The sequence below is a fragment of the Pisolithus orientalis genome (genome assembly GCF_024613125.1).
Source record: "Pisolithus orientalis strain OTSU chromosome Unknown F5J12scaffold_125, whole genome shotgun sequence".
Classification (NCBI taxonomy): Eukaryota; Fungi; Basidiomycota; class Agaricomycetes; order Boletales; family Pisolithaceae; genus Pisolithus; species Pisolithus orientalis.
This window is the reverse complement of record NW_026260906.1, coordinates 31,434-57,546: the sequence shown is the minus strand read 5'-3', so window position 1 is coordinate 57,546 and position 26,113 is coordinate 31,434. Positions and strand designations below refer to the sequence as shown.

Here is a 26,113-nt window from a genome sequence, read left to right as displayed (position 1 = left end):
GTATGTTTGAAGTGCTGTGTCACTTAAGCCACCCCATCATGGTCTTCCCCACCTGTTCCCCCGAAATCGTGGATCAACCACTAGAAAGGAAGGGAGAACGATTGGTTGATTCAAATACCACCATTTCGTTTTCAGAAACAGACGCCGCGGTAGAATTCTCTCACCGCGATGAACCGCAAGACGGAAGGTATACACCGCGCCTGATCGATGTGCTCCAAGCCAAGATACGGGTTGAACGGAAACAAGTTGCGCACCCTGGACGCGCCTCTCCATCGTGGAGAAGCAGTTGGCGTACACTCGAATTCTAGTGTTCTTCATTCACTCGACACCGCAACTGGAAGCACGGCAAGCGAGCAAGTTACCGAGAGCCCCTCTGAGTGGGGTATTCTCGGGAGAGAAAGACCTCGAAATGATTAAAGCCCCGCCTCGATCGGCCAGCAACATTTGAGTACCGCTACCATTATAGTTGGATACTCGGGACCGCGCGTGAAGACTTCGCCTTTTCCCGTGGAAGGTTTGCAAAAACATGTCAGCTGCACCTATGATCCAGATAGCATAATGCCCACCGACTTCAAAAACTTGCAGTTTGAACAGTTAAAAAATGATGTCAGGACGGAATGTTCAGAGCTCGGAAATGACTGTAAATTACTGCCAACGATTAAGTAATGAGACATAGGATTGCGGAGTCGTTGACGAGTAGACGTAGCCACGCCTCTTCAATGTGGGAATTGCAAACCACGTTACATGCGATACTTTGACGTCACAAGGATTGATCGCCCTAAGACCTGATGCAATGAAGGTCCGATGCTGGGTCCTTTCACCGAAAGGATAACAGCACTCGCGTAATTCATCGGCCATATTGAGTATAGGTGTTGTCAAGTGCAGCGAAACCGTCAATCTAGGAGCAAATCCCTAGGGCCGAAATGCGTCTGTAGGGAAAGGCCCGCGAAAGGGAGGAAAGCGGATCCAGGAGTATTGCGACAACCTCTATTCACTGCCTGTGCCCAACGACTAGATTCACGCAACATGGATTTGCATGACAGACGACGCCACGGCTCGTTAATGTTGTATCGTCATACGCCGACACCTACGAGGGACGTCAAGTCTTGGACTGATGGCATCAGAGCCAAAGTAAGCTGCTACTGCTCCTCATGGCGACTAACGGGTGGTACTCGAGAGCGGGGATCAGCCTAGACAACTCTGGGTAATGGTGCCTGAAGGAGATGTTGGCTGGGATCAGGAAGGCGGTAGCTAGATATGCAGTGCGGCGGCTAGAACATAGCTGCGGCGATAACAGCATTAGCCGCGTCGACAGGAGTTAGAAGTGCGATGCACCAAGCAGACCCCTGACCAACCAAAGAAGACAGAGCCTGTCAGAATCCCGGAGTATTGTCATTAAGACATAGTAGGTGCTTCCATGACGCCCGGTACTTAAGAACAGCCGAATACGGGCCGAAGAAACGACGGGTCACCAGCACTGTGTGAGGGTGTAATATGTCATTCTGAAGGAAGTTGGGTTCTCAACGTGTGGTTGGACGTCATCCACCGAATGAACGTGCACCGGGTTTGGGAACGATGATCACTGGTGGACCGGAACATCGGCTATGAATACGCCTATCATCTCCGTGCACCGTCTTGATGACGATCAGAAGGGGAAGTGATTGGATTCTCCATGTTTATCAGAACCAGGCGAATGAACTGATGGGATTTCATGTTCGGAGTGTGCTAGATGTGGCAGGGCTGCACCGCGTCACGGGATCGGTGGAATAGGCCGAGAAAGACGGCCCCTCGAAACGAAAACGGAAACTGATGAAACGCGAAAGGAATACGGCAACATGCATTCCAAAATGAATTAACAAACAGACTGCGTTCATCGTAGTGGCACAGGGGGACGGGCGCGGGGTCAGGCGATTCTTCGCTGCACTGCTGGGAACCTCGAGTCACTGGTCGGCGGTGACAGTCAACTCCGCCCCGATCAGTCTACATACCTTTTGCTCCCCAGATCTTTTAGATTGAACATTCCATGTGACATTTGCCAACGAGCGTTTAGAAAGAAAAAAAAAATGCGTCAGAAGAGTGGGTCATCGTGGATAGCTTGATGTCCACAGAGTCGTGGGTAGGTTTAAATGAATTGAATAGCTGGCGAGGATGTCGTAATTCCGAAGAAACGAGTTTGCCAGTGCATGCTCGCCAGCCAACGATATTGCATAGCCCGGCCCACTGTCACCAACAGCCTCGAGGCACCCATGACGGTTCCACTCTGCGGATGGCAACCCAAAACCATGTACCGTTCATTATGACATTATGATGACCATGGCAACTTCCTACACGAGTACTCGAAGCAGTCTTTCTCTCCCAACTCAAGAGTGAGGTGAGGCATTGGATCATACAGTCAGTTTCCCGGTGTCCCCCATGCTGGTGCCAGTAACGCCTGACCGTGACCACGTTTCTTCCGCTAGAGAGCTCAGTACGCGTGGTACTTTGTAACCCCATATTTTCAGGAGTTGTCACTGCGACTGACCGTTGCGCGACATTATCACGTCTGAGATGCACTCCCTTCAGAGGATGTTGTTGTGGCTGACAGGACTTGGGTACCTGGCGTTGCTAAGTTGGGGGATTGGAACGGGGACGGGACAGAACTGACTGACTACGCTGTCGTGCAGCTCAGGTATAACGGGAACAGGATAAAACTGACTCGCAACGCAACAGAGTGGAATATCATTACATGAGCGATTCCAGGGGAGAGTTTTGCCTACACTGCGTGCCGACATGTATGAGATAACATTGGCAACTAGCTACAACGAGAGCTCGCTGGTATGCCAGAGCCCCATGTGCGGAGGGTGGAAGTAGGGCCGAAGGAATGAACGATACTGTCGACCTGATCCAGGACCTCTTGCAAATCTGGCTGGATTGTTGTTCCTGTATGATGTATCCAGTTCCACTGTCAAACATCGATCCTTTAAATGTCAATGATGCAGTTTCCCATTCACCACAGTCTTACACAGTTATTTATCGACCACAGCTATGATACGCCTCCAACCATATTGAAAATTCCCTCAATGGGTGGGATCGAAGCGTTGTTGGGTCGAAGTGGGCTACGAAATAAGTGAGAAACAACAAGTTTCTTGCGTTCTGGGCATATATATGCTGACTTTTGTGAAATATGCATAATGCACTGAGACATGGATGGCATTTATGCAGTGAAGAACGCTCACCTTCTCGTCTACGTAGGGCGGAGGAAGTGGGACATCTGATCGTTCTGAATTTCAGGTCTTATGTATAAGCCGTTGACCAGTGTGATCCGCACGAGTAAAACAATCGGGAATTGATCAGCGACACCTTCCGGAAGCTAAGCTTAGGGGATTTGCGTGTGCCCTCAAGAAGTTGCTCTCGTTGGCCGGGCCCAATTGGTGCTGCATGCTGACTGAGGCCAAAGGAGGATTAGTCGGCGGAGACGGGAGGAGTATGGCTTAGTCAACTAATCTCAATTACATGAAAAAACTTGATTGCAGACCAATGCGATAAGTTCTGTTGAAATGAGTGCCAGTTGTGTTTGTACCTTAACATAGTGCATTTATGCAACAAAAAGCGATGCCATGAGAGCCAGAACACACAATCATCCGAGGTCACACTCGTGAAAGAATTCTCGCTCTTACGTACGTACTTGCAGCAGCACTCCTTGCGGTGCCGGACAAACCGCGTGAACGAATTGATGACAATTGAATACTGAATGCTTACCTCCGTCGACCCTGATTTTCTGTACATGATCCTCGTGAGGTAGTCGATTGAAGAAGAATGGCATGTCAATCGTATTGATAAAGACCCTGGCGGACTTTATATAAAGACGAGTGTTGATGAGGGTCTGATGATCCTGATCGCACTGAGGGACCACTACTGTATGGGGAACGACCGTCAATCGATTACCGCAGGCGTGTGGGGGAGGGCGTGGCGGAGGGTGACTTGTTCTCACGAGCGTCCTGGGGTGGGACGGCCATACGCATCTTGGAGCGGAACTGTTGCTCTCTAATACAGCTAAGTGGTTAACCATAAGCTAGCAGTGATGACTTCTCTCACGTACATGGTTGAACTTGATCTCGTCAACAGGGCTGACATTGTTTTGAACGAATGTGAATCAAAATGTGTATCGACAGAGCAGGAGGTACCGATTATAAGTATCGACCCTTGTAGAACAGCAGTGCAGGGTTGCGCATGCATCATGTATCAATAGTCTTGAACTGTGGATAGCGTCGTTCGTCATTATTGGTACACGTTCGAGCGCGTCGAAGAGCGGAAGATGAAAGAAGAAATGCAACGCTGTCTGAACAAAGCCATATCTGAGATGTTTGTTACAGGGATCGGAGATGTCCGTCGCTAGCGCCCTACGTAGACATAAATCTTCTTCGATGGTTTACGGATTGTGCTCAGAGTACGATTAGTGTTCCTGTAGGTGTGTTCAGCGTACCGAACGTTAATACTACATAGTATGAGGCGCATACGTGGCGAGAAGAGACAACGCAATAACCCCGAATCATTTCGTCGTGGCGGCGATTACAGGTGCCGGGTGATCAGACTTGAGCATCCATACCCGTTGTAGGCAATGGGAGATGAAGTGGGAATTCCTGCGTTACGCACATATACCGCCCCCTATGCACCCTCGAAGGCGAGAAGACATTCTTGCCATTGGACATTGCGTGGATGTTCCATAGCGTAGAACCCGGCAAAAAAAACGCACCCTATGTGGGTATGCATTCAGCCGGCCGGAATTTCGGCAGTATCGGGCAAAGACTATCGTGTAGGGGACGAAACTCGTAGAGCAGCCTCGTTAAGTTGAACACGAATACGTATCGGTGGCAGGGACTTAGTCCCGAGTCGATGGCAGAATATTATACCGCAACGATTATGTGGCGATATCCCGCAGCCCACACGTCACATCGACTCTACGTTGAGATTCGGAAGAATCACTTCAGAGGCCAAGACGGATGGAAAGACTACCTTGACGTGGATGGACAAGAAGATAGTGGATGGAGGAGTGCCATGGAGACGGGAGGAAATATACCAGTGTTGCAGCGCTATGGTTTACGGGGCGCAAGTACGACGGATTTGCGTTTGTAAATCGTGCACTGGAAATGTTTAGCGTATCGAGCATTTGCACTGGTAGCTGATGGCATCAGACCACACATGGCCGTGTTCGGTCGCAAACGCGAGTTTTGCCATCCGGGAGCAAAGGACCCATGGCTGCGGGGACCACGATGGAGTTACGGCTCGGCCCGGCGGGAATATTGGGAGATTGCACCCGGTCGATTTTTCTGAAATGAATATTGTTCCCACCATTTACCAATTGAAGAATGCGTGTGAATCGTGAATCGTGTTATTGAAGTTAGGGATATCTGCCAAGGCTCGTGGGCGGGAGACGTATACGAATGGGAACGGATGGAGGGATTCCGGGGTTAGGCATATATACCGCCCCCTATGCACCCTCGAAGGCGAGAAGACAAAGTTCTCGCTGATCTGTGCGCGGATTTTTTTAGAGCACAGACCCAGGTACGTAGCATAAAACAAGCCTATGTTTTCGGCAGGGAAGAGTTTCGGGAGGTATCAGACTGGAGACGACTGTCGTGTAGGAGACGGGACTAGTAGAACAGCCCTATTGGTGAAACGCGAATGCGCGCCGGTGCCAGTAGGGATTAGTTTCGTGTCGGTGAAGAACATTACAGCGAATTGAAATGTTACACATGGCGATATCGCGCACCCTACACGTCACAGATGCTTTGGCCATTGGATTTCGGATTGAAATGGAATGTGGAGTGTGCGCTCACCCCCGTGGAGACCATTCAGTAGTATGCAGATACTATACGTACTTGCTACTACAGCGTTTAGTGCTAATCCGATGCGCTGCAACGCCGCGGCGGTCCTTCGTTTGAAGTCAGTTTCAGGAGTTTATGTAATGGTGTCCCAAGGAGATTATATAATCGGACGACATTCGTCCGTCCCGTCTCCGAAAGAAATCAGTCTCATCCCACCCCCAGCAATGTCAGACCAGCTGCACACAGTCGCTGTCTTGGGTGCATCCTATGGCGGTCAGTCCACCGAATGTACTTTTACTACAAGGCTTGACTCTGGGATAACAGGATTCAGGGCTGCACAGCTACTTGCAACTAATCTACCAAAAGGCTGGAGAGTCGTACTCGTAGAACGAAACTCGTGCGTCGTTTGCCCTTTCCCTGCCCTCCTGTTGATGCTAATCAATGAGACATACAGACACCTCAACAGTGCGTCTTTAGATCGCATATTTGGGTGTCCGGAGCTAATAGTCGACTAGACGTATACAACTTTGCTCGATATGCTGTTCTACCCGGTCACGAACACAAAGCGTGTGCGTTCTTTCGGGCATCTTTTCTTGACATTGTCGTACGACTGAATCCCCCCGTCACACAGTCATACCATACGACTACGCATTTGGTACCTCGGATACCCCTGACACACCTCACATAAGAATACACGGCACCGTAACATCTCTTCACCCTCATTATATCACATACATACCTCACCCGGTCACATCAAGCTCGTCTTCCGAGCCCACACCCGAACCACAGACGCTCCATTTCGACTACCTCATCTACGCTCTCGGATCTCACCTCCCCTCACCCATCGATCTCTGGGAGCACCATCGAGGCCGGCACCTCGACAAAATTCGATGTCATGATGAGCCGACATACACTGGTACAAAAAGTCAAGGGATAGACCGGCTACGAGAACGCCAAGCACGTATAGAAGCAGCACAGAGCGTGTTGATCGTTGGCGGGGGTGCGTTGGGCATACGTGAGTGTCTTATCTTTTCGTCGTCTCGCATCTTCTCATTCGGCCTCCTACCCTGTCATCTTTACTTCCCACCTTCCTCTTTTCGTTCTTCCCCCTGCCCCTTCCCAAATCCGTCAATCACGCCACTGTCACCCATCGATGGCATCATCCATCAGAATTTGCCTCGGACATCGCTGCCGTCTATCCGCTCAAGAAACGGGTGACTCTTCTGCACTCGAGAACACAGCTTCTCCCGCGCTTTGAGCCAGCGCTCGGAGATGAAGGTCCGTGACGCCGTTTATTAGCTGGGGACACGAATTCATCTCCATTTTGCATTCATCCAACTTTTGATGCGTGTGCCCTTATTGGACTTGTCGTGCTGTGTCATGGCGATTCCCATTCATATTCCAATCGCACTCCGAAACAACGAATGAACAGTCTTAACCGCCCTACAAGATCTCGGTGTCCAAGTAATCCTCGGGGACCGTCTCGACATGGACTCCTTGCGTCACAGCCAGCGTGGCGAACCCGATGAAAGCAAGACTGGAACGGTGTTCCATGTCCGAACACTGTCGGGGAGAGAAATCGATGCGGACGTTGTGGTGCGCACTCTTTCCCATTTCTCAAAACGAGCTGTACTAACGTACGTGAACATCAAAAACACAGCTCTTGTGCACAGGCCAAACACCCAACACGGCGCTCATGCGGGACATGGATTCGCGCGCAGTTGGGAAAGGAGGGTTAGTGCACGTAACGAGGGGGATGCAAGTGTCGGTCGAGAACGAAGAGAGCAAGGTTGAGTTGAGGGCGGATGACGTACGAGTGACGAAGGAGATGGACAAAATGATCGTGAGCGAACCTGTCAGTCGAGTGTCTAGCCCTGCACCTTCTTCGCCCATTCCATCTTCCGCCATTCCGCAGAGGTTAACGATGACCCGATCGCAGACGGAACAGGCAGTTCCGAGGAATGGCAAGGGGAGAACAACAAAAACGGCAGAACAGACGACGATCTACCCACATATCTTCGCAGTGGGCGATGCTGCTGACGCGTTTGGAGCGTTGCAGGCTGGAAATACAGCCTATCATCAGGCGGGGGTGGCGGCTAGGAACGTGGTGAGGCTCGTTAAGCGCGAGGCCCGTCATCGTGGTTCTCTGCCTGGGAGTGAAGCAGACGGTGAAGGTAACGAGGAGGAAGAGGAGCTGGAAGAGTATACTCCAGGATTACCTATGATTAAGGTATCCCTTGGATTGGTGCGTATCTTTTTCTTTCTCTTGGCTTTCCATACTTAAATATGCGTATGCCCGGAAAGACCCGGTCAGCTTATGAAATAGCAGGGGTAGTAGGTACGAAGGACGATGGCATGCCGGATTTGAATGCGGCTGCGATGTGGGGGGCTTGTGGGCTGAAAGGGATAGATGAAGAGGACATGTGGCGGTAAAGTCGTTCGCTCATTCGTTACTTTTCAGTTTTCGACATTGGTATACTGTGGTTTTTATTTCGTGCCGTAGATTATTCTTAGAACACACATTTAGTGTGAATCTTAACTTAATGCCCTGTGCATCTTATTTTCGAGCGGTGAATTGGTTGTTCTGGTCTTATGATCGGGTTGTGAGTCACCAGGCTCCAACCTCAGATTGTGCCAGGCGTCATATTCCCCACATTCATTAATGTAGTAGGATCGAGACAACTACTATACATACACCAACCACGACACTGCACGCCTCCGTGTCGTCGGTTTTATCTTGAGCTAATATGTCGTAGAGGACACCGAACCATCTCAGTGATGGCATGCTTAACTCGAACACCTCCAGATACTTGTGGGCTGACCGTCTAGTACCTGTACCTCGTCGAGTAATCTGCGAAACCACACGTTAGTCAGCCAAAAACGAAATGTATAAATCCCGGAGGAGAGCCGACGATTGCGCGAGACAAACGAAAAAATGAGAAAGAACGAACCTTTGGGCGAGACGACAAGACCTCTGCCTTTGGAGGCACCGCGGTAGACGGTTTCGATGATGTCGATCAACTGTGAAGAAAGTGTCGGTAAGGGATTCATCGAGTTAGAGCGTACAGGACAAACCTCTTGTTTGTTGTCCATGGCCCAGTTTCTGTTGCCATACAGGGATGTGGGTGAGCATATACGATAACAGGAGAAAGCGAACGCACATCTTGTTATTGTTACCGGTGCCCAGATCGATCATGATGTGTTTGTTCCTGGCTCGTGTCGTTAGCGGAACCCAAGGGCAGATAGTGGATATTACCCACCGATAGAAAAACATGACCGTGCACGGATCGTACAGTTCATACATCTAGACGCACACGGAAAACGAACGATACATCAGAATGAGAATACAGTACGCAGAATAAGGATACACGGACCTTGTTGAAATCCGGAACAGCAGTGATATCCACCAAATAGATCACCGCAAAGTTCTGCACTTTTTCCGCGATGGCGTAGAGGGTCTCGTCCATCGTCATACATTGAGGATCCCAATCGTGACCGAAGCGGATGACGACGATGCGGTCTTCTTCGGATTTGATGGCTTCGTCGACGTGCCAGCCGGATGGGAGGTGTGGTAGGAAGTAGGACATGGTGGCAGCTCGTTTCTAAAGTCGTTGGGCGGTGTTTTTCTCATTAGCACGTCACGTGAAGCTGAAGAGGACGTACCAGTAACCTGTGCAGACACGGAGGCCCAAACAAGGCACCCGCATGATGACCACAAACATAATACCAACTTGCTAGCCTCCTATGACGCTATGACGCTGCATCTGTCAGGTATAGATAACAAATTGATGGAATGCAATTACTAATGCCGTACGGGCGATACGAACCGATAGAATATGGCTGAAGGTAAGGTCAATCATGGTCACCTAGCTATTATCTTGTTCCAGCCCTGTTATCAGGTCCCAATAAGGCTATGGAATCTCATCCAGAAAAGGCTTCTCCTTTCGGAGCAACAGCCAAGTGTTTATCGCAAGGAAGTCCAGTAACACGATTCTTGCTGACATGTCGTCTATGGTATTTGTACCATTTTAGAGTCAGTGTGAAGGATGATGAACTTTTCCAGCAGCATTTCGGTCTTCGGAAGTACCAGAATTCAGACTTGGCACATTAACTGATTACTTAACAATGCCCTATGTGTACCTCATGGACATGTCATGTGAAATTGTGCTGCAACTTGGTACTCCACAAAAGGTTACTATTCAAAATATCCATAGGCCTTTAGTTGTCATGGATGCTCTACATTCCTATATTCCTATCCCAGAGCAGTACAGCTTATGGATTGGCACATGGAATAAATTTACTTTTCTTCCTCTCATGGCACAATTGCAACTTGATTGCAACAATATTATTGCCAACTCCAACTTGCAGTCACACTGCATCAGAGTTACAGTGGCTCAAAAACTGACTGCATGTTTGGACATTTTTCACTAAAGTCAATACTGCCCCATATCCCCTAACCTAGGCCCTAACCTATAAGTGTATGAAACAAAGCCCTTACCATTGGCTCTCTATTGGTGCAGGGGTCAAGGGTTTTGGATAAGGTTTGATCAAATGGCAGCCATGTCAAAATGATGACTCATGTGGTCAGTTTTTTGACTTTAGGTTTCAATTACATATATTAGACCCTGGCATACTGTAATATTAGTACATACATTTGGTAATGGTTCTATTATGTCACCTTTATGTAATTGAGTGTCAGACACTATAAATAAACCCCACCATCACTATGAAACCCATCTCTGCATCTCAAAGAAAGAGCAACATATCTCTCTCCTCTCTTGATCTTTCCACCAGGAAAATTGCTTCCCAAACTGGCTTAGGGCAGTCTACAGTATGCCAGGTCCTTCAGAAACTCCAGCCAGAGAGGACTAGGCTTTGTGGTGGCCATCCATTAAAGCTTACCTCTGTCATATCCATGACTCTTGGACTCAATCCTGGTCCAGTCTGGACCCCTAGCCCCTTACTCCAGTCAACTCTGGTCCTAGTCTGGCCTAGAAAACCCAACTCTGGCCTAGAACACCTAACTCTGGCCCTGAAAAACCTAACTCTGGCCTAAATAACTCAAGTCTGGTATTTTACCCCTATTTCTGGTCCATTCTGGCCTCCCAGCCTTGCACTGCTCCACCCCAGCCCTCCCAGGTCCATGTCCAGGTCACCTGGACATAACTCCAGTCTGTTTTCCTTTGTTTGTACTACATTTAGTCTGGTCCTTTTGTCTGACTCTGCTTACTGTACAAATCCTGTGTCCAACTCTGGTTATGCCAGTCACCCAGACTTTGGCTATTAGCCTCAGCACAGCCACTGTGGCTATCCTCACCTTGCTAATCATCTCACTAATAGCTTATTAACAAGTCTGGCTTTATGTTCATTGCCTCAGACTGGCCTTGTGTATTTAACCCCTGGACATACTTCATAGCACCTCAGTCAGAATATCAATTTAGTATTACCCTCAACTCCATATTACCCCTTGAGTCTACCCTATAGCTAAGGCTGAGCCTTAAGCTATCCCCAGCCCCTGTCCTGGACCTCTCCCCAGCTTGCATAAGGGTACAGCACATAAGCTGAGACCAAGGGAGGTAGATCCAACCCCAGACTGGCTTCCCCTTGTGTGCACTCCAAGACTGGTCAGTTTCCCATGCTCCTGGCCTTGTTCCTGTGCTCCTGGCCTTAAGTCCAGTCCTAACTCTGGTCCAACTGGACTTGGCCCCTGTCTCCTGGCCTTGACTTTGGTCACCCAGACTTAGCCCTGTCACCTGGTATTGAAGCCTGGTCACCAGAGGGTAAACCCATACTTAACAACCCCTACCAACAAAAGGGCTATTGTTCAGCAAATCATTACTGGCAAGGCCAAAAAAGCTGTCCATGCCATTCAATTCATCAATTCTCTTATTGATACTCCTGTCTGCCACAGACTGTTAGAAATAGCCTCAAGGAAGCCTCTGTAAAGGGTGTGGTCAAGAAAAAGAAGCCCTTGCTTTCTAGTGGACACAAGAAGAGAAGGCTAGCTGTTGCTCTCAAGCACCAGAATTGGACTGTGGAGGGCTGGATGAGAGTTATATGGTCAGATGGGCAAGAGTATGTGTGGAAAAAGAAGAGTGAAGGGCTAATTGCTAGAGAGGTCAAGGGCACAGTTAAGTTTGAAAGTGGTTCACTGATGGTATGGGGCTGCAGAAGGTGGAATGGAGAAGGGGTTTTGAGTGAGGTGGAAGGATGGATGGATGCTGAACAGTATGTGGCCATTTTGGAGCAGGGGCTGCTGCAAAGCTTGGAAGATTCTGGAATTCCAGAAGGTCATATAATCTTTCAACAAGATAATGGCCCCAAGCACACCTCTAGGAGAGCCCAAAGTTGGTTGGAAGAACAGGAAATCAACCTTCTGGACTGGCCTGCACAATCTCCAGACTGTAATCCCATTGAACATACTTGGAATCACCTCAAGAGATGCCTCTCAGGTTATGAGAGTGCTCCTACAGTCATTCACTGACTGTGGGAAAGAGTGGTGGAAGAGTGGGGGAACATTGATGAGGAGCAGTGTCAAAAATGGATAGAAAGCATGCCTAGAAGGATTGAAGCAGTTATTAGGGCCAAAGGAGCTCATATGAAGTACTAGATACTTAAATTGATATAAAGTCAAAAAACTGACTGCATGAGTCATCATTTTGAAATGGCTGCCATTTGATCAAACCTTATCCAAAACCCTTGACCCCTGCACCAATAGAGAGCCAATGGTTAGGGCCTAGGTTAGGGGATATGGGGCAGTATTGACTTTAGTGAAAAAGGTCCAAACATGTGGTCAGTTTTTTGAGCCACTGTACATAAATCCCCCCACTGTAATGTGTCTCTCTCAGGCCAGCCACCACAAGCTGCCCTCCCACCTTCTGTCTCCCCTTCCATTCCATCCATGACTACTAGTAGTTTGTGGCTGCCTGAAATTGTGCCTCAACTTGGCACTCTGTGAAAGGTTACTATTCAAATATTCACAGGCCTTTAGTTGTCATGACTGGCCTATGAACCCTAACCTCTCATCTTCTGTCCCCCCTTCCATCCTCTGTCCCTTTCCATTAGAGGTGATGTTTTATGCCACCCTGACTACCAGTAGTCTGTGGCTGCCCTTACTCATCATTACAAGTGCCCTTGCTGTTTGGTTCATGCAACCACCACTCATTCACCTATCACCTGAACAACCCCAGCACCAATTGTTCCAAGGACTCAAACAAGGCAGTATGAGTTCAATGATGTGAAAGTGCACCTCCCTAATGTGCCACTTAACATTGTGTCACCTGTGATATAGTACTCACTGATTTAAAGTCTGGCAAAATGTCCAAGGCTGTGGGCCTTTAGGAGACAATACTATCAATTTCATACTTACTGTTCCAAATGCCTTACCTGCTGCTCTACATGGAGGTATGTGGCATAGTTGGAAGGCCTGTGGGTATGCTGTTTTGTTCCAATTGACGAGTTTGGCAACTTCCTGCAGGAATGTAGGAACACTGACCACACAGACATCAGCTTGGTTACAATGTGGGGGTAATGCCAATAACCTGGGTGTACAGAATCACCAACAAGCTACCTTCATCATTTTGTGCCACAGGATGCCATTGAGCAGGACAATTATCACATGTATGATGTTGGGGGCACTTTGCCCCATTATAGGATCATTTCTGTATGATGCTTCTACTTGATGCCATGACTAATGAAGTGCTTTGAAACAATGGCACAGGTGGTTACTTTGCAAACACAGGGTCCCATGTGCAGTCAGTTGTAGTATTATTATCAAGCTGCAGACCTTCACTGTATCTTTCAGTTATGTCCCACCATGCCTCCATCCACATAGTAAGTGATACCACAACTTTCCACTCACTCCCCTCTTCTTATTCCACAATCATTCAATGCTGGCCACAATTTTGCTCATTGCAGGGCATGCTGATGGCTTGCACTTCCAATATTTCAAGTGCATCTTCCACCAGTCATCTGACAAATAATAGCAGGTCAATTCATGGCTTGGCCAGTTTGGTGGTCCCCACAAAATACAACCCACAATACCTTGGTCTGTGCAGGCTGTATGGAATGGATATCTTCACAAGAATAATTCCTGCATAAAACAATGTGCAATATATGTGAGTACTACATTCCACATGGTGGTACAATAGATGGGTGCTCACCAGCACTGTCATCCCAAATGCCCAGATGTCTGCTTCTCAAGTGGTTGTCAATGTATCCAAACTCTCTGGCACCAACCACTGCAATGAGCCACCATGGGGTGGGTTGATGCTGGACCCCATGTAGTCCATTGAGTCACAACACATGGGCAGCCTGTGTGCCAAAACACCAACACTTATATAGACCCCAAGATGGGCCCACCTAAATAGATTAGCCAGTACACATGGACAGGCCTGAGGGACTAAAGTGAGAGCAACATATGTATGGGCCCATAAGTGCATTACCACAACATATGGGAGGGCCCATGGTGGGTAAGGATGTTGAAACATTTAGATGGGCCTGTGACTAATTAAGAATACTGAGCTGCTGTAAGACATGGATGGGCCTGTCCTAGCAGGTTACACCCCTGTTGCAACATCAAGGTGGGCTAACATGGAGAGGGTCACAACATAAGGATGGGCCCATCTATGATTAGAATACAAAGTTGGCAACATATGGATGGACCCAGGAGGAATATCATTTATGGTGTTGCAACATATAAACAGGCCTGTTCATAACAAGCCATATCCCTGTCACAACATAAAGATGGGCCCATCAGTGATGTCATTTCATAATGTCACAACATATGGATGGGCCTGTCAATAGTAAGATGTACTGCTGGTGAAACATAAAGACAGGCCCATCACTAATATCATTTAATAGAGTCACAACATAAGGTTGGGCCCTTCAGCAGTATTATTTATATTGTTGCAACATATGGATGGGCCTGTCCACAGTAAGATGTACCTCTGACAAAACATAAAGACAGGCCCATCAGTAATCTCATGTATAGCATCACAACATATGGATGGGCCCTTTAGTAGTATTATTTATATTGTCACAGCATATGGGTGGGCCCAGCCCCACTAAGATGTACCCTGTCAAAACATAAAGACAGGCCTGTCACTAATGGATGCAGTATCCCTGGCACCCACTGAACAGTGGCTTTCCATGGACACCATGCTGGCATGAATCAGAGATGATTTGAGTGACCCAGATCTCACAAGCTGCACCCTGGATGTGTTTGGCATTAATCAGACTACTTCCAGCCATCCACCCATCCATATTGAGTGGATGTGGTATCCCCAGCACCAACTGAACAGCAGCTTTCTATGGACACCATACTGGCATGAATCAGAGATGATTTGAGTGACCCAGATCTCACAAGCTGCACTCTGGAGGTGTTTGGCATTAATCAGACTATTGCCAGCCATCTGCCCATCTGTATTGAGCAGATGCAGTATCCCTGGCAGCTTCTCAACAGCAGCTATCCATGGACACCATTCAGGCATAAATTGGAGCTGATTTGAGTGACTCAGATCTTGCAAGCTCCACCCTGGATGTATGTGGTATTAATCAGACTATTGTCAACCATCTGCCCATCTGAATTGAGTGGATGTGGTATCCCTGGCACCTGCTGAACATTGGCTTTCCATGGACACCATTCCAGCATGAATTGGACATGATTTGAGTGACCCAGATCTCACAAGCTGCACCCTGGATGTATTTGGCATTAATCAGACTATTGCCAGCCATCCACCCATCCACATTGAGCAGATGCAGCATCCCTGGCACCTGCTGTAGGGAGCTGTATACTCCCTGAGGCTGGAACAGGAATCTGTCACTAAATTCTGCAGGCCTCTATGACAAACCTGTTTTGGAATTTTTTGTGCTTGTGTCCTCGTGTTTCCTCCCAACCCCTGTCACCTTCAGAGTTTCTACCAACCTTCAGCATGTTGCTCAGTCATCAAAATGCTGATCCAGAAATTCTGCATTCACACAGAGCCACCCAGAATTCAGCAGCCATGCCACCACTCAGCCACATCACCAGTCATCCATGCCACTTACCTCTAAAAAACTCCGGTTTCCCCTGTTGCCCTAAATTCTGCAAGCTGGACTTTGTGCCAGTATGCTACACTCTGTCCTCCTGTGCTGCTCAGCTCCACCTCCCACTTGTATGCATACTCTCATTCTGTTGGAAGATACCCCTTACTGTTGTCCCATTCTTACTTTTGTCTACTACCCACTGGACTATTTCATGTGCATCTGTATTTTGCTGATGTCTGATGTCCTTTCCTTTATTTTCTGGTCTTTTAGTTTTTCTGCCCCACCTTACTCCAACTTGTACCTACTTCCCTTGTACTATATAATTCTGCCATGATGCCAGAAATATAGCACCCATCTTTTGGAGTCACTATCTGAGTCATTTGTGTGTCTAAGTGTTCAAAGTGTCTGCTGCATACTCTGTGTCTACTGTGTCTTCTGCATTTCTAGCATCAATCTGAGTCTACTGTGTCTTCTGTGTTTCTGTGTCTTGCCTCCATGTCTCATGAGTCTTGGAATTACTTCTTTGTGCCAAGGTCATCACTCAGAATTTCATAAACAAGTCTACTTGTACCCAATTCACCTACATCTCTGTGGAATTAAATTCCATGCCCCACATTCAACTCCTTGATTGACTCTACCATTGTATTCTATGCCTCCTTCCTACTCAGCACCCATTGGGTTGAGCCTAGGGATTACCATACAGCTTCCCCCCTAATTGCATGCTACCCAGAGGTAGTGTCTCACATCATTTTGGAGCCCACTGAAAGGGGTCTGTAGATCTGGAAAGGAGATCCTTAGGACCCACTTGTCAAAGAACTGAACTCGAAGAGCTCCTAGAGCCCTTCCATAGACTATCTATTTCTTCATCAGAAATCTTAATCCTGGTAGCTGATCCCAGAGATATTTCAGAGCCACACTTGTCAGACTCAGACCTTGGTTTAGATGAGATCTTTCAGAGCCCAGAGTCCCCAGAATTTTACCCAGCATTTCCAGGAGGTTTTGATGTTGATGAACCCTTCAATCCTCCAGCAGAGAATCAAGAACTTTTGCCTCTCTCAGAACTAACCTCTTCTTTGTCCTCATTATCTAGTAATTCTGAACTCACTGCTGAGCAACTTCTTATCCCTTTGCAATCACTCACTTTAATTCCCACTATCATTTCCCCTGCCTGAGTTCCCACTCAGAATACCTCAGTCACTCCACTCTTAAATTCTGCATCCATTCGCATCATGTCTGGAGCTAGAGACATGCCACTCAGGGGCTCTAACAAAGCCCTGAAGTTTTCTGGTTGTACTGAAGACATCACTCACTACCTTGAAGACATTGAACAGCTCTGTGTTGAAGCTGGCCTTGACACTGGAAAAGATAAAATCCACTGGGTCATCCATTATGCCAATCACAATGAGGTGGAATTTTGGTCCACCTTAGATGCTGCAACTGACAGCTTCAATGACTGGGACATGTTTTCCAAAGAACTCCTGAACTACTATCCAGGTGCCTCAGTGAAAGATCATCACTATACCAAAGCCAACCTTGAAACTTTACTCTACCATCAAGTTCAGAAACCTATGGGACCACTGGAAGATCTTGGTAAATATGTCCAGGAATTTTGACACATCCTCAGCCTTGTCCAGAAGAAGAAACTTCCTGATGACTATGTCAATGAGAAATTCCTTGAGGGGTTTCCCCTGAGGTTCTGGAATTCCTTGCTCATGTGATTGCAACTTTCTGACCTAGATCATGACATTGATGAGCCTTGGGAGTTTGATCTGGTCTACAAGCACACTAACTACCTGCTCAGTGGAGCAAAATGAAATCTCCCTCAGCCTGATTCATTGGCACTGTTCCCCCAGAATTCCACTCCATCTTCCTTGCCAACTGTTCCTACTATCTTGAAATGAGAGTATGTTCATGTCACCTGGCAGCCTGCTTCTGCCCTGCCTCCTCAACAAGGTCAGGAAGGCCACTTCCATCATTCCTTTGGTCCACAGTGTTTCTTCTGCAGAGGAACAGATGGCCACAGAACTGCAGAGTGTGTGCTGTGTCATGAATACATAAAAGCTGGGAAATGTTCCCTGATTGGGGGGAACAGTTTTCATGCCAAATGGCTCTGACATCCCTAGGACAGATGCTGGCCAGAATTTTAAAGAGAAGATTGACAACTTCCTTGCCATGTGCGAATCCATTATTGCCTCAGCCAATCTCATCTCTATGCAATGACCTGGTCAGCAGTTGAGCTCTTCTTGCAGTCACGATACCCCACCTCATCTCATCAGCATGATGTTCTTCAGTAATGAAGAAGCCCTGGTCGACTTGCACCCTTCTTCCTACCTAACCTTCCTCTGCATCAACATGTCTTCACACCAAGAAGAAGGAAGTAAGAGGCCTCCATCAGCAGCCTCTTTGTTCAAACCTCCTGTACCTTCCTGTAAAGGAAAGGAAGTCCTCCAAGCAAGGCCACTTATTTGTCACCCTTTGGTGCAAACTCCAAACCCATGTATAGGTCTTGGAGACCCACCAGTAAGGCCCCAACTCAGGCAAGTGGCAGAATCAACCTCACCAGTAAACTTTACTTCATACTGAACCCCAGAGCCCATCAGCTCAGATATTGACACCCAACCTAGAGGGACAGCCAGACCAGTGGACCCCTCCAATTTGTCTTCATCCACTGATATCTTTGTACTGACTTCTACCAATCCAATGGCAGAAGAACTTGCTCAGTGAACCACTGAACTCAATCTGCAAGATCCCTTCTCAGGTCAGGCCTGGTGTGAGTCAAAGTGTGGTTCAGTGGTGAAAACCAACCAAAACCAACACAAAAGACAAAAAGAGCAAGTGGTGGTGTGCCTATGCAGTACCTCAATGGTAGCACCTTTGACCTGGGTGGGTTTTTGTGAGCTACAACACTCAAAGATGAGTGCTGAGGGTTGGGGGTGCTCCTGATGAAGAGGGAGCAAGAATGTGATAGACAGTGATAGGGTAGACTGCTGTCAGCCTACAGAAGGATGGATGGCAACTTAATTTGATGTCCTAAGTTGCACTGAGCTCAGGGAGGGCTTGGAGCAAAGTAGATTGATGATAGATGATAATAAGCAAAGTAGACAATAGTTAGACCCTTAATAAAGTCTCAACTATTGAAGCTGATGGAGGATTTACTGAGTGATGATAAAAAATGTGAGCAAGAGGGGCTCTCTGATGTCTTCTTCTCTTTTTGCTATCTAAGTACAGTGATTTATATACAGTACAGGGGTGTTGCCTATGGAAAACAAGGTGAAAACACTTGGTAAGTGATTGGTAACTGATGAGTAAGGAATGTAAGCAATGGGTAATCATCTTGGAAAGCATTGGTAAGCATTGGTAAGGATAAGCAAGCCAAAAGGCAAAGAATCAGTAAGCAAAGTCAAAAGATTGGTAAGTATTGGCAATAGGTGAGTCAAAGACAGTCAGAATGTCAAAGTATGAGTCAAGCAATGTCAGGAGCTGGGAAAGTGCACTGGAATCACATTAGGGGGAGGCTGTGCATGTCACATCTCAAAGAGATTGCTTCTAGGCCAAGGTGGGATGACAGAGAGGCAGCACTGATCTGATGCCAACATAGTACATCCAAAAGTGGACAGGGTGAGTCAGATGTCAACAGGGGTCAAGCTTTGGGGGTCTGTGGGGTGACAGGAGCATAGGGGATCACAACTTTCCCCCCCAAACCATCCTCTCAGTGAAGCAAATAAAAACTTCATAAATGAGGCTCTGTTGGAAGAGAGGATGAAGGGGGAGTGTCTTCTGCTGTATCTTGCAACAAGGAGGCAAGATGTGCATCATACTCATCATGGATGCGATCAGGGAGAGTGGAGAACAGTAGATTATACTGTAGCTGTCACAATTTTGGAAGAATGGCAGATGAGACTGGTATGAAGACACTGTAGGGAGCATGGAGGAAGGATCCATATGCTTCTTGGACTGGAGAGACTGAAATGACCACATAAGACCTTTCCAAGCGAATGACAGACCTGAGGCAACCAAAGAATGTCCTCCTAGAGGTCATACTGACAAAAAGAACATGCTGCCCAAGCTGGATGGGCTGAGAGGGTGCAGATGAGGGTGGGATGTACCAGGATGTACCAGGATGCTTCAGGATGGAAGCTGGTAGGAAGTCCTGGTAGATATATGTAGCCATGGTCCCTAGCAAAGGGGACAAGTGAAATGATTGATGTGGAGGCAGCCATATCAGAAGAATTAGTGAAATGAGCATCTTTTGGAGGGAGTGCTGTAGAAATGTGTGGAGTGTGCAAATCCTTTCCAATTTTGGAAGGTAGGATCACTGGCTGAGCACTACAAGTGAATGTGGGAATGGTCTCAGTATTTGCAGAAACAGCAGAGATATGTTGAAAACCAGAATGCTGTACATGGGTGCTTAAGAATTTTAACCAGTGCTTAACTCACTCCCTTTCTTTTTCTTTGGCACTAATGACTTGTTCTTGTGTGAGGGATGACTGCTGGCATTTCTGGCTGTCCTTCTTCACATGAGGGCTATGGTCTTCATCTCCATTCATCAGCTGTATCCATGTCCACCTCACCAAACACCTTTGGTGTGTGACACTGGGTAATGCCTGAAATGGCTGCCAAGTTTTACAAACACCTGTTTGGCAGAGATGTGGTAAGGCCTAAAGGCCCCTCCCAAGCTTTCAAGGAGAAAGGACAGGAATGCAACTCTAAGGGAGGAGGACTGAAAGAAATTGGCCTGAACAAACCCTTCTTGTACAATGGAGCTCACCAAGACTTCTCTGCTTGGTTGAGCAGCATCAAGCTATACCTTGCCACCAATGAACACATCTACTATGAAGACCAATCCAAGATTGCATTTACCCTCTCCTACATGGGGAGTGGCTTGGCCTGCACTTTCACAGCAGCTTACACCAATGAAAATACTACTGCACTTGGAGACCTCAAGATCTTTGATGGCTGGGATGAGTTCATCACAAAACTCAAGAAGACCTTCCAAGTAGGGGATGCCAAGTCCACAGTGCTAATATACCTCTCTGCTATCTGCCAGGGAGACCACTCCCTGGATGAGTATATCACTGATTTCCACAACTGCCTCAACAAGGCTGGTATATCCACTGAAGACTCAACTGCAGTAGTCTTCTTCAGGAAAGGCCTTAATGAAGAAATCAACTGATGGATCCTCATGGCTGGCCCCAAGCCAGACAGTGTCAAGGCTTGGATCCAGAGGGCAACAGCAGCACAGGCAGCAATGGCAACACTCAAGGTCTTCACCAGAAAGGCAACCTTCTAGGACCACTCCTACTTGTGGAAGCAAGAACAATCTTCCCACAGATCAAAATCCTCTTCATCTCTGAAGATTCTGTACCAAGACCCTTACACCATGGATGTTGATCAGAAGTCCAAGGTCCAATCACAGAGCAAAGCTCCTACCTCTTATGGATGCAGTAAGACAGGGCGTGTGAAGTCTAAGTGCCCCTCATCCACAACAAACAGCAGGTCTTCCTCAGCCCAAAAGTTCTGTACTCACATCCTGGCAATGCTCAAGGAATTTGACAAAGCAATGGAAGAGGAAGAGGATGAACCAGAAGACAAGTACTGTGGGGAGAGTGATGAACCCACAGATGATGGGGGACCAAAAGAAAACCTGGATTTTTGAATGACTCTCCTGGTGTAGCATCAGGAAGGGAGCCCATAGTATCATGCAAAGTAGAGGTTAAGATAGGAACTGAAAAAGTGTACAATTGCAAACAAGATATGTCAATCACTTCTATTGCTAGTTTTGCTTACCTTGTCAATCACAAAAACACTACTGTCTGAACCATCCTCAATTTGGGCACTGAAATGAACATCATTGATCTGGCAATAGTCCAAAAGTACAACATCCCTATGTGAAAAATAGCAAGACCATGGGAGTCAAGAAGTTACAAGGGCAGGACCAGAGATTGGGTAACCCATATTGCTTCCTTCAGAGCCAAGATCTGGGGAAAGACCATGTGCATCCATGCATATGTCCTCAAGCTTGGAAATTGGGAGTCCCTTCTCTTGGGAATGCCATGGCTCAAAGAACACAACCCCATAATCAGCTGGACCTCTTGAAAGCTAATAGGATGGGGAGAACTCAACCATGGTCTCAACAAGAAAAATCACATATGCAGAACTGACTTCACCCAGACTGTAAAAATCAACCACACCTCGATCTCTATGAAACTCAAAGCCTCACACATACAGGCAAAAGTTGAGTTACCTCCAGAATATCAGGAGTTCTCTGTAGTCTTCTCCAAAGAAGAAATCCCTCTTCTGCCTCATCAAGGTTTCCTTGACCACAAAATATGCCTAAAACTGAGCTTCCAGCCAAAGAAAGGAGCCGTTTATCCCCTCTCACTTGATGAACTCAAGGCCCTTGGATGAGTTCATTGAAGAGAACCTTAAGTGTGGAAAGATTTGCCCCTCAAACTCTTCCCAGGCAGCTCCCATGTTTTTCATAGGAAAGAAAGACAGAAAAAGAAGACTCATCCAAGACTACTGCTACCTAAACTCTGACACCATCATTGACTCCTACCTGCTACTCAATGTCAAAACTCTCCTTGACAAACTTGCTGGCTTGAAATACTTTGCCACGTTCAATGTTTGCTGGGGTTTCACTAATATCTGGGTAAGGGAAGGCAACAAGTGGAAGGGAGCTTTCATCACTCCTAGAGGTCTCTTCAAGCCTATGGTAATGTTCTTTGGACAGTGCAACTCACTGCCTACATTCCAAATATATATGGACCACACTTTTGGAGAACTCAAAAATGAGCAGAAAGCCATGATCTTCATGGATGATGTTACTATCCATTCTAAGACAAGGGAAGGCCTCCAAGCAGCCATCCACCAGTTCCTTCATGTAGCTGCTAGGGAACACTTGCGCTTGAAGCTCAAGAAGTGCACTTTTGAAGCCAAAGAAATAGAGTTCCTAGGTTTTGTGATCCATCAGGGTCAGTATGAACTGTCAGAAATTAAGATCAAAGCCATCAAAACCTGGCCTGTGCCAACAACTCTCAAGGAACTCTGCTCCTTCCTAGGCTTCTGCAACTTCTACCAGCAGTTCATCTCTGGCTTCTCACAGATGGCCCACCTGCTCCATGACCTCTTGAAGAAAAATGCAAAATGGACCTGGGGCCCCAAGCAAAGCTCCACCTTCGAAGCTTTGAAGAAGGCCCTGTCATCTAGGCCAGTTCTTCGCCTACCAGACCTCCAGAAACCATTCATGCTCCATACCAATGCCTCAAAACTCAGTACCAGAGTGGTTCTGTCCCAAGCCAACAACTTGGGAATGCTTCACCCTTGTGCATACATGTTGTAGTCACTTACTGGTGCAGAGCAGAACTACCAGGTCTACAACCTGGAAATGCTAGTGGTAATGCATGCCCTCAAGCAGTGGCACCCTTACCTGCTTTCATCCCCAGAGCCAACTTGCATCTATACAGATCATCAAAATATCACCTACTACATGCAGCTGCAGAAGCTAACCTCCTGCCAAGAATGTTGGCAGGCCACACTCCAGGAGTACCCACTCCAGTTCATCCACATTGCTGGAACCAAAAACTCTGCCATTGATACCTTTTCCCACCACTCAGACTTCAATGCTGGGCCCTTAACTGTCTCCACCCTACTTCCAAAGGCCATTTGGCTTGAAGGGGGGGTGAGACCCCCTGTCATTTCGATTTTTCAGCTTGACAAGCCTTTGACCCCTGTCCAGAAGGTCTCCTTCAAGGAGCCAGAAACCCCTGGACTGTCAAAGGGAGGTAAAGGACACATCTTCCAGCTGAGTAGCAACCTGTACCAAGAGGTACAGAAAGCCTCTGCATCCCTCTTGACCCCCAAAACAACAGAAGGGTCTGATGGTGTCAGAAGGAAAGGAAGAAGGATCTTCATCCAAGAACCAGTCTGCCAAGATGTCCTTTGGCAGTACCATGATACACCAGCTTTCAGGCACCCTGGAGTGAAAGCAATGACAAAGAAAATGAACAAGTATGTCTGGTGGCCTGGAATGTACCAGTCGATCCACAACTACTGCAAAGGATGCCCCAAGTGTCAGGATAACAAGGTTAACATGCATCCTACAACTCCACTGGTTACCCTGCACAACATAGCAAAGAACCCTTTCCCTTTCAAGCAGATCTCTATGGACCTTGTAACCAATCTGCCCCTGTCTGGAGGAAAATACAATTCCATCCTCACAATCATTGACCAAGGACTCACTAAGGGAGCATTCTTCCTACTGACTACTAAAACTGTGGATAGTGTTGGTGTGGCAGATCTCTGTCATGCCTACATTTACCCACACTGGGGTGTCCTGGAAGCCATCATTTTGGACCAAGGCCCACAGTTTGTCTCTGCCTTCACAAGAAACCTGTACCACTCCCTTGGAATCAAGCTGAAGGCCTCCACTGCTTATCACCCACAAACCAACAGTGAAGCAAAACATGTAAACCAAGAGGTTGGCACTTATCTTCACATGTACATAGACATGGACCCCCACAACTGGCACACCAAACTCCCAGTGTGAGTCAAAGTGTGGTTCAGTGGTGAAAACCAACCAAAACCAACACAAAAGACAAAAAGAGCAAGTGGTGGTGTGCCTATGCAGTACCTAGATGGTAGAACCTGTTCTTTGGGAGGGTTTTCGTGAGCTATAACACTCAAAGACAAGTGCTGAGGGTTGGGGGTGCTCCTGATGAAGAAGGAGAAGGAATGTGAGAGAATGTGATAGGGTAGACTGCTGTCAGCCTACAGAAGGATGGATGATGACTTAATTTGATGCTCTGAGCTGCACTGAGCTCAGGGAGGACTTGGAGCAAAGTAGATTGATGATAGATGATAATAAGCAAAGTAGACAATAGTTAGACCCTTAATAAAGTCTCAACTATTGAAGCTGATGGAGGATTTACTGAGTGATGATAAAAAATGTGAGCAAGAGGGGCTCTCTGATGTCTTCTTCTCTTTTTGCTATCTAAGTACAGTGATTTATATACAGTACAGGGGTGTTGCCTATGGAAAACAAGGTGAAAACACTTGGTAAGTGATTGGTAACTGATGAGTAAGGAATGTAAGCAATGGGTAATCATCTTGGAAAGCATTGGTAAGCATTGGTAAGGATAAGCAAGCCAAAAGGCAAAGAATCAGTAAGCAAAGTCAAAAGATTGGTAAGTATTGGCAATAGGTGAGTCAAAGACGGTCAGAATGTCAAAGTATGAGTCAAGCAATGTCAGGAGCTGGGAAAGTGCACTGGAATCACATTAGGGGGAGGCTGTGCATGTCACATCTCAAAGAGATTGCTTCTAGGCCAAGGTGGGATGACAGAGAGGCAGCACTGATCTGGTGCCAACATAGTACATCCAAAAGTGGACAGGGTGAGTCAGATGTCAACAGGGGTCAAGCTTTGGGGGTCTGTGGGGTGACAGGAGCATAGGGGATCACAACTTTCCACCCCAAACCATCCTCTCAGTGAAGCAAATAAAAACTTCATGGATGAGGCTCTGTTGGAAGAGAGGATGAAGGGGGAGTGTCTTCTGCTGTATCTTGCAACAAGGAGGCAAGATGTGCATCATACTCATCATGGATGCAATCAGGGAGAGTGGAGAACAGTAGATTATACTGTAGCTGTCATAATCTTGGAAGAATGATGGATGAGACTGGTATGAAGACACTGCAGGGAGCAGGGAGGAAGGATCCATATGCTTCTTGGACTGGAGACTGAAATGACCACATAAGACCTTTCCAAGCAAATGACAGACCTGAGGTGACCAAAGAATGTCCTCCTAGAGGTCATACTGACAAAAAGAACATGCTGTCCAAGCTGGATGGGGAGCCCATGCACCTGGTTAGGCCATATGAGACAGTCAGCAGAGGCTGACAATCAGCTATCAGTGACAGGCCAGTGAAGGTTGAGCCCATGTATGGCTTGTGCACATGTGTTACATGAGAGCCATGAACCTATTGTCACCTTGTAGTATGGGAGAGCCCAACTGATGAGTGTCACCATGTAGTACAGCTGAGCCTGAGAGGAAATGTGTCATCATGGACTATAGGAGAGCCCAATAAATGCATGTCACCATAGCATACAGCTGAGCCCAAGAGTAGGAGTCATTATGGAGAATGGCTGGGCAGAGGTTAGAATTGTCATCATGGGGTACAAGCCAGCTGTGGGATTAGGGTGTAGCCACTGCAATATGAGTAGTCCCAGGTAAGCCCAGAGTTGGGTGTCCCCAGAAGGTATGGATGGGCTCAGCCCCTGAGTTCAC

General features: G+C 47.3%; 2 protein-coding genes across 2 annotated transcripts; one reads left to right on the top strand and one right to left on the bottom strand.

The window, feature by feature from the left end:
- Positions 1 to 5,898: 5,898 nt before the first annotated feature.
- F5J12DRAFT_77818 (uncharacterized protein) lies at positions 5,899 to 8,375 on the top strand. The gene is made up of 10 exons (XM_051742313.1): positions 5,899 to 6,077; positions 6,129 to 6,201; positions 6,259 to 6,269; positions 6,320 to 6,373; positions 6,436 to 6,819; positions 6,975 to 7,082; positions 7,237 to 7,400; positions 7,465 to 7,659; positions 7,720 to 8,049; positions 8,109 to 8,375. The coding sequence occupies exons 1-10, from the start codon at positions 5,945 to 5,947 to the stop codon at positions 8,235 to 8,237; spliced, it is 1,581 nt and encodes a 526-aa protein (XP_051594218.1). The 5' UTR covers positions 5,899 to 5,944; the 3' UTR covers positions 8,238 to 8,375.
- Position 8,376: 1 nt separating this feature from the next.
- On the bottom strand, positions 8,377 to 9,505 carry F5J12DRAFT_77832 (4A/4B type thioredoxin-like protein). Its single transcript, XM_051742314.1, has 7 exons — positions 9,468 to 9,505; positions 9,179 to 9,406; positions 9,065 to 9,108; positions 8,966 to 9,013; positions 8,880 to 8,907; positions 8,756 to 8,825; positions 8,377 to 8,655 (listed from the first exon to the last, which is right to left on the bottom strand). Exons 2-7 carry the CDS (start codon positions 9,389 to 9,391, stop codon positions 8,630 to 8,632), a joined length of 429 nt encoding a protein of 142 aa, XP_051594217.1. The 5' UTR covers positions 9,392 to 9,406; positions 9,468 to 9,505; the 3' UTR covers positions 8,377 to 8,629.
- Positions 9,506 to 26,113: the final 16,608 nt, after the last annotated feature.